Source organism: Hippocampus zosterae, chromosome 2, assembly GCF_025434085.1.
Source record: "Hippocampus zosterae strain Florida chromosome 2, ASM2543408v3, whole genome shotgun sequence".
Lineage (NCBI taxonomy): Eukaryota > Metazoa > Chordata > Actinopteri > Syngnathiformes > Syngnathidae > Hippocampus > Hippocampus zosterae.
In genome coordinates, this window is record NC_067452.1 from 16387331 (window position 1) to 16400236 (window position 12906).

The 12906-nt window shown below is 45.9% G+C and overlaps 1 protein-coding gene across 5 annotated transcripts in view; it reads right to left on the reverse strand.

Annotated features, from left to right (window-relative positions):
• Positions 1–3647: 3647 nt before the first annotated feature.
• The window catches only part of si:dkey-151g10.3 (serine/threonine-protein kinase WNK3), a 62225-nt gene continuing 52966 nt past the window's right edge, over positions 3648–12906 (reverse strand). For 3 of the 5 annotated variants that reach the window (XM_052058402.1, XM_052058401.1, XM_052058399.1), the window contains exons 20-26: positions 11705–11799; positions 11298–11626; positions 10178–10413; positions 10003–10098; positions 9016–9179; positions 7148–7955; positions 3648–7097 (exon numbers count right to left, since the gene is read on the reverse strand). In XM_052058402.1, the coding sequence (XP_051914362.1) occupies positions 7374–7955; positions 9016–9179; positions 10003–10098; positions 10178–10413; positions 11298–11626; positions 11705–11799 (1502 nt within the window). In that variant the 3' untranslated portion in view covers positions 3648–7097; positions 7148–7373. The other 2 variants (XM_052058400.1, XM_052058403.1) reach the window with 2 other exon arrangements.

The following is a 12906-nucleotide window of genomic DNA, read 5'->3' on the forward strand; positions in this document are numbered from 1 at the left end:
CAGGTCTCATCAGACCATCACGCTCACCGTTAGGGGCGGGTTTTTTCTTCGTGGGGAAGAAGGATAAGACCCTGCGACCTTGCGTAGACTATCGGGGCTTGAACGAGATCACGATCAAGAATAAATACCCCTTGCCCTTGATAGACTCCGCCTTCGCTCCACTGCAATCTGCCACGATCTTCTCGAAATTAGACTTGCGCAGCGCTTATCATTTGGTTCGCATCCGAGAGGGCGACGAATGGAAGACCGCGTTTAAGACCCCCCTGGGCCATTTCGAATATTTAGTTATGCCTTTTGGTCTCACAAACGCCCCTGCCGTATTCCAGAATCTTATTAATGACGTGTTACGGGACATGATTAACCTTTTCTGTTTCGTTTACCTTGACGACATTTTGATTTTTTCCCGTTCCTTACATGAGCACCGGCAACACGTTAGGCTGGTGCTACAACGTTTACTGGAAAACCGGCTCTTCGTCAAGGCAGAGAAGTGTGAGTTCCATGTCCCCGTCATCTCCTTCCTGGGGTTCATTATAGAACAGGGCAGGCTACGAGCGGACCCCATTAAGACGCGTGCGGTCACTAACTGGCCGGTTCCTACCAGTCGCAAGGAACTGCAGCGCTTCTTGGGGTTCGCCAACTTCTACAGACGTTTTATCCGCGGATACAGCCAGATGGCGCTTCCCTTAACCCGCCTTACTTCGGTTAAGATCCCTTTTAAGTGGGACCCTACCGCGGATGCGGCGTTTGCTAAACTTAAGGCGGCATTTACTAGTCCCCCGGTACTGCAACATCCTGACCCTGACTACCCTTTCATCGTAGAGGTGGATGCCTCGGATTCAGGGGTGGGTGCGGTGCTGTCCCAACGCTCTCCAGTCGACCAGAAGCTGCACCCCTGCGCCTTCTTCTCCCGTCGACTCAGTGCCGCCGAGTCCAACTACGACGTGGGCAACCGGGAACTGTTGGCTGTGGTGACCGCCTTACAGGAGTGGCGGCACTGGCTCGAGGGGGCAAAGGAGCCTTTTACCGTCTACACTGATCATAAAAACCTTGCCTATCTCCGCTCCGCCAAAAGACTAAACGCCCGTCAGGCCCGGTGGGCCCTCTTCCTCACCAGGTTCGACTTCGTCCTCACCTACTCCCCCGGGTCTAAGAACACCAAGCCTGACGCCCTTTCCCGTCTCCACGAACCTGCGGGGAGGGACCGTTCCCCGGAGACCATCCTCCCGACCCAGTGCATCGTGGGGGCCGTCCAGTGGGAGATTGAGCAGCGGATCCAGACAGCCCTGGAGGGGGTTCAGGTGCCGGCGGGGTGCCCATCGGGGAGGCTGTTCGTACCTCCTGCCCTCCGATCGGAGGTCCTGCAGTGGGGACATGGGTCCAAGGTGGCGTGTCATCCCGGGGTGAACCGGACTGTGCAACTCGTCGCCCAGCGTTTCTGGTGGCCGGAGCTCCGCCGCGACGTGACGGAGTTCATCAAGGCCTGCACCTCCTGCGCCTGCGGCAAGTCGTCCCATCAACCTCCGGCGGGACTGCTCCAGCCGTTGCCCATTCCTCCTCGCCCGTGGTCCCACATCGCCCTGGACTTCGTCACGGGCCTGCCGCCTTCCCGGGGTCGGACGGTCGTACTCACGATCGTGGACCGCTTCTCCAAGGCTGCTCACTTTGTACCTTTGTCCAGGTTGCCGTCGGCGCTGGAGACCGCCAACCTCCTCATCAGACACGTTTTCCGTCTCCACGGCATTCCGGCGGACATTGTGTCGGATCGGGGGCCCCAGTTTGTGTCTCGCGTCTGGAAGCGGTTCTGCCGGTCCCTCGGAGCTACGGCCAGCCTGACCTCGGGATACCACCCCCAGTCCAATGGACAGGCTGAGCGCGCCAATCAGGATCTGGGGGCGGCCCTCCGCTGTGTGTGCCTCCACCGGCCCGCATCCTGGGTCGACCACTTACCCTGGGTAGAATATGCCCACAACACCCTTGTCTCCTCCGCCACGGGCAGATCGCCGTTCATGACGGCTTACGGGTACCAGCCACCGTTGTTTCCGTCCCAGGAGGGGCAGGTGGAGGTCCCTTCTGTACAGCACCACCTTAAGCGGGCCCATCGCGTGTGGAAAGAGGCCCGGGCTGCGTTGTCCCGTACTGCGTCCCGGAACCGGCAGATCGCAGATCGTCGTCGGCGCCCGGCACCCTCATACGTGGTGGGACAGAAGGTGTGGCTGGCAACGAGGGATCTTCGCCTGGCCGGCTCGTCTACCAAACTGGGGCCCCGATTCACTGGCCCATTCGAGGTCGAGGCCGTCATCAGCCCCGTCGCGGTCAGGCTCCGGCTACCGGCCTCCATGAAAGTTCACCCCGTGTTCCACGTCTCCCTGCTCAAGCCTGTGTCTTCCAGCGCCTTGGCGCCTCCTCCCACGCCGCCGCCCCCTCCGCGGGTCGTCGACGGTGACCCGGTGTACACGGTTCGTGCCATCCTGGACTCTCGGCGCAGGGGCAAGGGCTTCCAGTACCTGGTCGATTGGGAGGGCTACGGGCCGGAGGAGCGGCAATGGGTGCCTCGCTCCTGGATCCTTGACCCGTCCCTTCTGCGCGACTTCCACGCCGCTCATCCATCCAAACCGGGTAGTCCGCCGGGAGGCGTCCATTGAGGGGGGGGTACTGTCACGTCGCGTGCCCGCCGGCAGGTGGCGGGTTTTTTCCTCCGCCCGTTCTGCACACCTGTTCGTAATTTCGGGCTGATCACCTGCCTTTATTAAGCGACTCCGGCAGTCATCTCACTGCCGGAGAATTCCTAACCGTGCCATTGCTCTCTCTCGCTTCTTCATCGTTCGTATTTACTCGCTGCCTTTTTGCCTTACGGCCTCGACTATTGTTATTCGCGTTTCACCCAGATTGTGGTTAATCTAGATTACTGATCTCAATACTTCCTCGCTCCTTGTTCTTTCGCGAGCGTTTTCGGTTGTTTTTCCTTATTCCCTGGTCCTTATTTGACCAGCGTTTTCTGTTTCCATTTTCCCTGTCGGGCTCTTTCTGTTCGTATTAAAATCCCTTGTTTTTTCATACAAGACCTTTTCGTGTCTGCTTTTTCCGGGGATCCACCTCGTTTTTTCTGTTGTGCACGAGGCGATTTCTCATCGCCTCGGGCTCAACGTGACAACAATAAGTGCAACGGCACAGTGATTAGAATCACGACAGTATACTATGAGAATATTGTTATAATCTTACTAATATAAAGCAGTGTTTTTAAAGAAATGTTGCAATTTTTCAAGAATAACAATAATAATCGATTCAGGAATTATATATATATATATATTTTTTAAAATCCCCAGAAGTTTTTCCCCTTTTCTTTCTTGTGTGGCCAAAAATAAAAATCATCAAAAATGCTGGCTGTAATTGTGCAGTTCAATGTTCAAAATTGTACAGTTCAATGCTCAAAATTTATATTCTGCAGTACAACAACAAAAAACACATTGAAGATAATTTTGAAATGTGGAAATACGCCAATCATGACTTGAGAGTGTACTGCATGTTTTGAATGCTTAAAAAAATGAAAACATGTTTGTTTTGTTTATAAGATCAGCTTTCATACAATGTATAATGTAATGATGATGCAGTGGATAGTTGTGCATGTCTTATAAAAACAGAAAAGAATGTGGATGTTGGACATCATTTATTTGTATTAGTTACAAAAGATAAATAAAAGCAAAAGCTGATTGTGTTACAATGTACAGAGGGCAAATCACTAGCAACATACTTTTTAGGATTTCCCAAATGTGTTTCTTCATCGTTGGTTCTCAGTCATGCATGAACGGGACTCACTTGACTTTGATGGCATCCAATCGGAGAGTGAAGTCAAGAGGTGTGATGTTTGTGTGAGGAATTAAGTTCGACTAGGCAAATATTTTCTGTTTCAGGACAGAAAGATGTATTTAAAAAACAACAACAACAATAACAGGGTGAGTCCCATGGAACACATATGAGAACCAGCGTTTTGATTTGTTAAGATCACAATATTCTAATGAAGCGTTTCCATTAAAAAATACAAAAATAATATTTTTCTCTTTCTCTTTTTTTAAATATTTTATTTATTTATTTTTTTTAGATTTTGGGAACACAAAGCCAGCTCCACATTGTGCAATGTGACAATCAAGCTTGTGGTATTCAAGTTAGTATCAGACATGACTGCGAAGGATCCAGAAAATCACCGGTCAATTCTAAACGATGCCCAAAGTAACCCAACTATTTGATCTTCTCAATGTTTGATCTTCTGAATGAAGTCCAGAAACAACGCAACGTTTCATCCTGCACGGCTAAGTATGCTGCTAAACCAGTCCAGTGTAATGCATCTGCTTGCAGACTGATGCACAGAACATGAGTGCATAACATCGAGGGCTGGGTTGTCTTTCATCATGAACCTTTGGCAGTGTGTATTCAACACATGAATTGCCCACACATTATTTTATGACAGTTTGCGGTCAACTACACCAATTAACATTAAAAAAGAAGAAAATAAAGTTGGTTGAGTCATCCTGGAGAGGCTCATTTGAGCGCATGAATGATTCCATGCGAGTCAAAAGGAGAAACACGACTTACACACTGAAAAATGCAAAAGGCAAAATGGGCTAATCTAAACGAGCTGCCAGGTCACAATAACTTGGCAGTTGCTTCACGGTTTGCACTTTACTCCAAAGCACATCACCACAATATTTGATGATATGTGACGGCTAATGTGGAAGGAAACATTTCTGCTGTGGGTTTGCTTTACCAAGCCGATGAATTTCACCAGCAGCTGATTGTGCCTTGGGGCAGTCACATTAGATGTCCAATTGCAGAGGCTTGCACCGTTTTTATTGAGCAATTCCCCGATGAAACGAAAATGTTTCTCACACATTAGCTGCCATATGTTGGTCATTTCTGATCACAGGGTCGAGTGTTTGATGTGTGTGTTTATGTTGTATTGACATGACGTTAGCGGTTGATTGAATGCGATACCTGTGATGACTCACAATGCTAATACGCTACCTGAAAAACATTGCCAGTACAGCAAATAAAGGTTTTGCGACTCTGGAATGAATGGTTCTGAATAGATCAGTCATGGCAATGGTAGAGCTTTATGCATTGTTTATCTTTGTGGTTGTGTGCATTGCCATGCTTCACACCGAGAGCCGCTCCTCAAATTGCGGTTAGCCGCACTCGAAAACAATTTTTAAATGCATCATTTAGCAGGGTGCAACTCAGTTTTAATCATGAGATGCCAAACTTGCAGCACCAAATCAACATATCATCGCTGTCGTGTGGAATCTGATAAGTCCCATTATTTTTAGGCATTATTAAAAGGATACATACTTCACATAAAGTATGTATGCCAATTGCAGCAGTAAAAGGTTCATATTTTGTCTATAATTAATTTGATAAATTAATTATTGTCCAGGTACATATAATATCTGTTCATTGAGCAGACCACTAGACAATTGTCACATTTTCTCGGGAATTCCTGTGGAATGGGACTCAACTTTACCTCGAATCACGAGATTGGGACAGTACAAAATAAAAAGTTCACGGGAGCAGACGGGACCCAAATTATACAGTAGGAACAAATAGAGAAATGCACGAAATAGTGAGGAAAAAGGAGGTAACAAATGGTTCAATAAATGAGTCACATACATTTTTTTTTTTAAATGTAGCTGACCTAAAAAATGAAAGTGGTATGGGAGTGGGAGTCATACTGAACGGGAACATGACTGGATAGGAGTTGTGATTTTTCTTTTTGGGGGGGGGGGGATTTCCTTAAAGTGGTGAATTTGGAGTTGTGCCGATTCCACCAGACAGTGACAATATGTTGTGACAGGTGCAGTCTCATGACGCTTTCCAAAATTGATAAAACCAAGCCAAGATGTCACACACATGTAATTACCCTATTTTTTAGACTCGTCATACTTTTTTTTTTATAATTTAGCTGGAACTGTGACTTATACTCAGGTGCAAATTGTTTTGATTTATTATTATCCTCAGAGCTCAGACTGTCACCCCAAATCCCTGTTCTCTAATCGTGTTGACGTTCTTTTAGTGCACCAACCGGCAAGAAATGGATGAAGTAAAAAGTAAAATATTACCAAAAAAAGGTGACTTCAGAGGGACTTTTAGTCTGAAAATACACAAATTGGAGTTTAGCGCTGGGATTGATGAGCCACACAGCAGAAATTCTTCATTGTTGCTTTTGGTCAATCTGAGTTGCACAACTGGAAAAAAAGGCTATTCTGGAAGCTGCTAACTTTTTTTGTTTGTTGGTTTGGTTTTATGGTCCACTGAAGCAATTTGTGCTTGAAGCCGACGGTTTGAAAAGTTTCATCACTTGACTTTTACAAAAATATTTTACGACATACAGACAAATCAGGACAACACATGCTGATCAATTTCCATGATCATTACTAATTGCACTTTTAAAATTGATAGTCCTTTCACTGCAAGCATTGGTGACGTTTGGATAAGTAAATGTTTGTCGGGCATGCGTCGCAAATTCTCTGCCACACAAACATGTGAAAAACGAGACCCATGCGTCTGACTATTGACAAAGCTCAGGTGATGCGCTCAATGTCACCTTCAATCTGACCATACTGGAACCTCTCAGATCTCACATTCACACTCCATTGCGTCACTCTCCGATGTGGTTAAAACCCCCTCGTGTGTAAGTCCACCTAAGACTGGATTTACAATGCAGAGCCGAGCGCCCATTTAGGGATTAGCGCCAATGTCAGATTTTGAAAATATAACCTGGGCAGCAACAACCAACAGGTCCACAAGAATAAATTCAAGTAACACAAAAAATAAATATTACATCATATTTAGTTGGCCTGAACTGATTCTTGCACCCACTGGTTTGAATGAAGATAACCTCAACAGGTTGCCGGTGGCAATTAAGATGTTTTTATTTTTCAAAGGGAGCATATTTTCACCCTATTTAATGGTCTATGTTTCAGCAGGAGTTTCCTGCTCTGTATCGACCTGTCGATTTCCTGTCTAGTCTTGTAAAATGAGTTTAAAATTATACACAAGTGTTTTAGGGGGCATATTTCTGAGTATGTAAGTATACAGTTATTTAGAGGCTGTAAATTTCCCCAGTGTGGGACAAATAAAGGATATCTTATCTTAAGACGATTGATGAAGGCAATTCTTAAATATTTTTAAAGGGGTGGGTCAGGTCCTCCCTTTTTCCCCTGGTATTTGCGACATGGGCTCACTCCCCATCATCTGCGGATAGCAGAAGAATACTGTAGTGTAAATCCAGCCGAATACTCCAAATGGATCTGTGCTACATCCTGCTGCAACTCAGTTATTGCTTTTCTGGTGCCTTTTTTTTCACAAATATACCAACCTTGGTTTCATTCCTGTTCCAGAGAAAGCGTGGAGGCAGGGGTGTCTGTAGGGTGATTCTTTTTGGCACTGGAAGGTACAGCAGCTTTCAGACAGGAGGAGGAGGAGCAGCAAGTTGAGGATGAGGAGGAACAAGTGCCCAATGCCCCCCCACCGACAACGCTGCTGTCCGCGAGCGCAGAGGGAGTGTCGTCAGGCGGCGAGGACACGACCGTCGGAGAGGCGGCGGCGCGGGAAGGCAGCAGCGGTTGGGTTTGATGTGATGAGCCGGGCAGCTGGACGACAGCCGGCGTGTGCGCTAGAGACTGCGACCGTATGGGGGCTTGTGGCCGGATTGGGGTTTGCGGTCGGGGCTGATGATTTACATGCTGGCCCAGCGGAGACTGCTGAAATGTCATCTGCTGCTGGAGGTGTAAACTGGGCTGCATTTGTGGTACTTGGGCCATTTGCACTTGTGGTGGAGACCCGGGGGGGTTCGGAAGCCCCCCCCCTGCCGTGTTCTGGGGAAGGGCTGACACAGGCACGTTGGCAGCGGCCAGGGGTACCTGTGGCTTCAGTGGGACCAATGGAAACCAACCCTGTGAAGCCACCTGTTCGGGGAAAGACATCTTGTGGTAATGTTGTTACTGTTTGCTCTGCATACTGGCACGCCAAACCAAGCGTCCTTCTGTACTCTATTGAGTGCAGCACAATTAATCTTATATGATTCCTATCATGATTGCGAGTTGGTTGCCACAATTAAATTAACCTGATCTGCTGCATATCTAATCGAGCACTATGTCAACGTTTTAGCTGTCCACCAGGGGACAAATGCGAGGCCTCATTAAATTGCCCGAATAACATGTGAGCGCAGCCTGCAGCGGGAGCCTCTTGGTGGATTCAGAAGATAGAGCCATGTCAAGTGAATAAAGCTAAAACCAGAGATGAGGAGAATCATGATGAGGTGCTAAGTGCCTGGAAAGTGATCAACGGTCCTTCTGTACCCTATATCTGTTGTCTGGACTTCGTGAGTGCACTTTTATTGCATATAGATTCAGTCCGCCCTTTGTCATTTCTAAATTAAGTAATAATTCTTTTGTAGTTTCAATATTTATTCTTTTTTCAAGTGTCATTTTGCACTGAAAACTGTTTACAAATGGTAATCAGAAGAGAAGTAATGCAATCAAAATGCAGATGATATACTTAACATAATGGATAATCATGATTAAAAATCATAATTACAATATTGATCGAAAAGAATTGTGACTAGCATTTTGGTCCTAATCATGCCAAACAGCACCCGGGCCAAAGTTTAGCCATCCCTGACTTCACAGCGATTCCGCAATCCACATGCTTACTGACAATCAAGTCCAAATCTCATGACGTTAAAAGGTGTAGTGCTACTAATTTAATTTTAAATGTTTGTCATGACAATCCTAAAGGAGCAACAAAACCTATTATAGGCAAATATTCCGATTTTTAAACTACCTCTGTTTGTAACCGGGAGTTTTCATGAGAATGCCGATGAGCACAGAGCATTTTTGTCTTTGTGGCTCAGAGTACGAATGGTTTGTATTCATTTTAGTGTGTGTGTGTGTGTGTGTGTGTGTGTGTGTGTGTGTGTGTGTGTTTGTGTGTGTGTGTGTGTGTGTGTGTGTGTTTTAGTGGTACCTCATTTGGTTGGGTCCAGCTTCCCAACTCTTTCACCTGCTGAATGTGCTTGATCTGATTGAGAGAAGGCTTGGGCATGTTCTGGCCCACTGCCTCCTTTGTCCAATTGTCAAGCAACTTGTGCAATTCATCAGTGAAGGTGCTCTTCCTGGCAGGGCTTTGATCTGCACAACAAATGAAGCATGCAGAAACAATGATGGCTTCCCGTCACTAAGCGCCCAAAGAGTTGACTTCCTCCTCTTGCCCTAAAACCACTGCTATGACAAACTTCTGAAACTACGGCCACAAATCTCAGTACCACACAGAGATGGGGCACTCGTGTCGCATGACTTGGACTTGAGACGACTTGAGTCGTTGATTGTATTACTTGTTTGATGAGACAGGGCCCCTTAAACGAATGCAAATCAACTTGATTTAAACTTCATAAAGCGACACCCTACAAAGTGCACAAAGTTAAAGCCTCTTATTTACATAGATAAATAGATTTGGCAAACAGATTGGTACCCAAAATAATTCTTATTTTTACATACTGATGCAGTTTCTAAATCTGATGACTACAGTACATTTAGTCCCATACACAGTATAACGATTCAATATTTATTGTCACAGTTAGACATATTTGTATCTGTAAAGACTCATACAAACGTTAAAGAAGAAATATTTTTCGAAACAGTCTATTTAAACATAAATTAATCGTACACTCTTGTTGAATTTTTAGAGAGATTTCTTATGTGTGTTCCATCTTTAGTGCTACTGCACAAATGTATTTGCTTTGGTTTCGATCAGTGCAATATATTTTTCCGACTCGAGTATCTGTTGTGACAGAAAAAGATTGAACATGACTTGACTTAAGACTTGCTTAATCTACGTACCGACTTGACTCGACTTGAGGTTTTTCTTTTCCCACCTCTAGCCATAACTTGACACTTGAAGGTTATGGCTTGAGACTTGGACACAAGTGGCTTACTCCCACCTCTGGTGGCATACCTCTTTTGACAGGCAATGAGGAACGATCCTTGGAGCTGCAATGAGGAGGTCCTCCACTCTGCTCCGTACTTGAAAAACTGCTTGACTGCTGGAATGCTGGACAGGGAGTACCAAAAATAATGACACAGCGAAAACCAGCGAGAAATCATGAGCACAGCCAATGTACAGTATCTACCAGCATGTGTGACTCCGTTGTTATCCATGTGAGAGTGAGGTCGCGGCCGCAGTTTGATTTTGGCTGGCCTGGGTCGCCGAGGGGAGATGGGTGGGAGCGCTGTGGGAAGGGCGGGGCTCCGAGACAAGCAAGCAGGAAGACTTTGCCTTTGGTCTTTTTGGGAACGAAGCTGTCTGTACAGCTCTTGCAACTCTCGGTTCTGCTGGGCCTGAAGCGACACCACTTCTTTGATGTGCCTGAATGTCCAAAACACAGTCAATGTGTTGTATTAAGCTCAGACATTAAGCGTAGCCATATATCAATTACGATTGGTGGGAACATGTTTTTAAAAAAATGCTTATCTTCTGCTTGCATTTGTATGGTAATAAATAAAATTAAAATGTTGCTGAGGTAATGTAGAAATAATACATAATCAGTGGAAAGCTTGCATCTCCCAAATGTCCACTTTGCAGGAAATAAAAAAACAACAACGCAGGTTTCTAATCCCCAAACATCCCATCACTCGAGTTGGTAGTAAAATAAAGGATATCTTATCTTATCTTATCTTATCTTATCTTATCTTATCTCATCTTATCTTATCTTATCTTAACTTTAATTTCTATCATGAACCCTTGCGCACCAATATCAGAAATAAGCTGAATCACTAATTTAATAGGCTAAATCAAGCAAAAATCACTGCTTTATTACACTGCAGTCGATCATAATGGTCAGACACGTCACCAGCACATCAGCAGCAGCAGGCGCTCATGTCCAAAATATGTATTAACGTGATACTTGACAAGAGCAAATGACTGTGGTTCCATATCTTCCCAGACATCTGAGATAGCACACCCGCGATGGATGCGATGGTTGGGAATCGCCGCCTTAGACAGTTCAGCATCCAAGACTCATTTGTTCTCAAACGTTTTTCAACAATTTAAATTGGCTACTAAAAATTGACATATTTGAACCTTTAGGGAGGTGGGTGTGGGGATTTCTAATATGTATTTTTCATGAAAAATAAAAGGTGAATTATGCTCCTTGAATAATGGTCTGTGGTCAGAGTGACCCAGGCATATGACTGTTGTGCCTGAGAAATGAATGTAGAAGGAGGGTTGAGTGAAAAGAAAGTCTGTCTTACTTCTCTCTCAGCTTGTGAAGTTCTCTTCTCAGGTCGTCATCCTCCAACTCACTCGCATTGTCGTCATCATCATCGCTGCTATCTACGGGGGAGCGGCTATGCCCGTGCCCTCTCGAAAGATGGGCCATTGCTTGTGTCCTCTCTTTGTCGGCCTCCTTTGCACGAGATCTCCTCCTTTCCCGGAGCAGAACAGGAGCCACCGGGGAGCCGTCCGTCTGCTCATCCTGCGTCTCGGCCTTTGTCACGGAGAAGCGGCCCACTTTTCTGTGAGTGCTGCCGCAGCCTGATGACGCATTCTTGGGCGGGGAGGACTGAGGCACAGGGGTCACCTGTTGAGAGCAGATATGGGGAAACATCACCACTGTGTACCTTGTCCAAACAAATGAACGGTGAGATCAAAACCATACATGGAATCGTCCTTTGCGTGACTGAGTTGGATGCGGGGTCACCTCCCTCATTTCTTTGAACGACTGACCAGCCGACCGGCCGTCTGATAATGAGACTGGGGTAAAAACCAAAAGGGATAACAGGGAGCAAGAGAGGCACAGATACATAAATATACACAACACACAGACAAACACAGAATAATGTCCACAAGAGAGGACATGCAGATACAGACAAACATGGAGCACAAAGATACAGTCATGTTAAAAATCCATCCATGAAATCACTCATTATTAATTGTGACATAGAGTATTCTGGCTGCATACAGGTTTGTGAGTTGTGTATTAAAAAAATACTGCAACATCAGTAAAGTGAGTCATGATGTACAAAGAACCGTACAGGCTGATAAAAAAGGACAGTTGTAATACAAACATAACAAAAACTCTGATAAAATCTTTCTTATGAACAACTATTCAAGGTACAACACAAGCTGGCAAATGGTCAGTTCGGAGAGGCCCGTGTGGGTCTTAGATTCAAAATCCAATTTAAGAACTAGATCCTCTTTTACGCGCATATATATATATATACTAGCTGGTTCGCCGCCTTCCGGGGGGCTCATCAGCTAGTTCCTGCGGAAGGCTGGTAAGGTGGGCCTTTGGCCCACAAAAGTGTTGTTGCTTGTTTCAACTTTTTGTTCATCTTCATTGCTTATCACGAAAATAAAGAGATGTTTAGCTCTACTAAATAACTAACAATTTTATTGCAATGCTTGTGGGTAGACAACATTTTTTCGCTAAGATGCCTGCGCGATCGTAGTGAGCCACTGTCTGAGCGGCGCAGTGGCGGCGCGCAGCGGCGCGGTGAAGTAGGTGCGTTTTGAAAAGGGACAGACGGAAGGACAGACCGCGTGCGGGACGACGCGCAATATATATATATATATGATATATATGCTGCTGTAGATCCTAGTTGTGTGGATCAGGGAGTCTATGTCCCTTTCACTCTTAGCATACAGCTTTATGTCATCCATGTAGAGGAGGTGAATGATCGTAGCTCCATTTCTGAGGCGGTATCCATAGCCTGTCTTGGTGATTACTTGGCTTAGGGGGTTCAGTCCTATGCAGAACAGCAGTGGGGAGAGTGCATCACCTTGGTATATGCCACATTTGATGGACATTTGGGTAAGTGGGTTGCCATTGGCTTCAAGTGTGGTTTTCCACATCCTCAT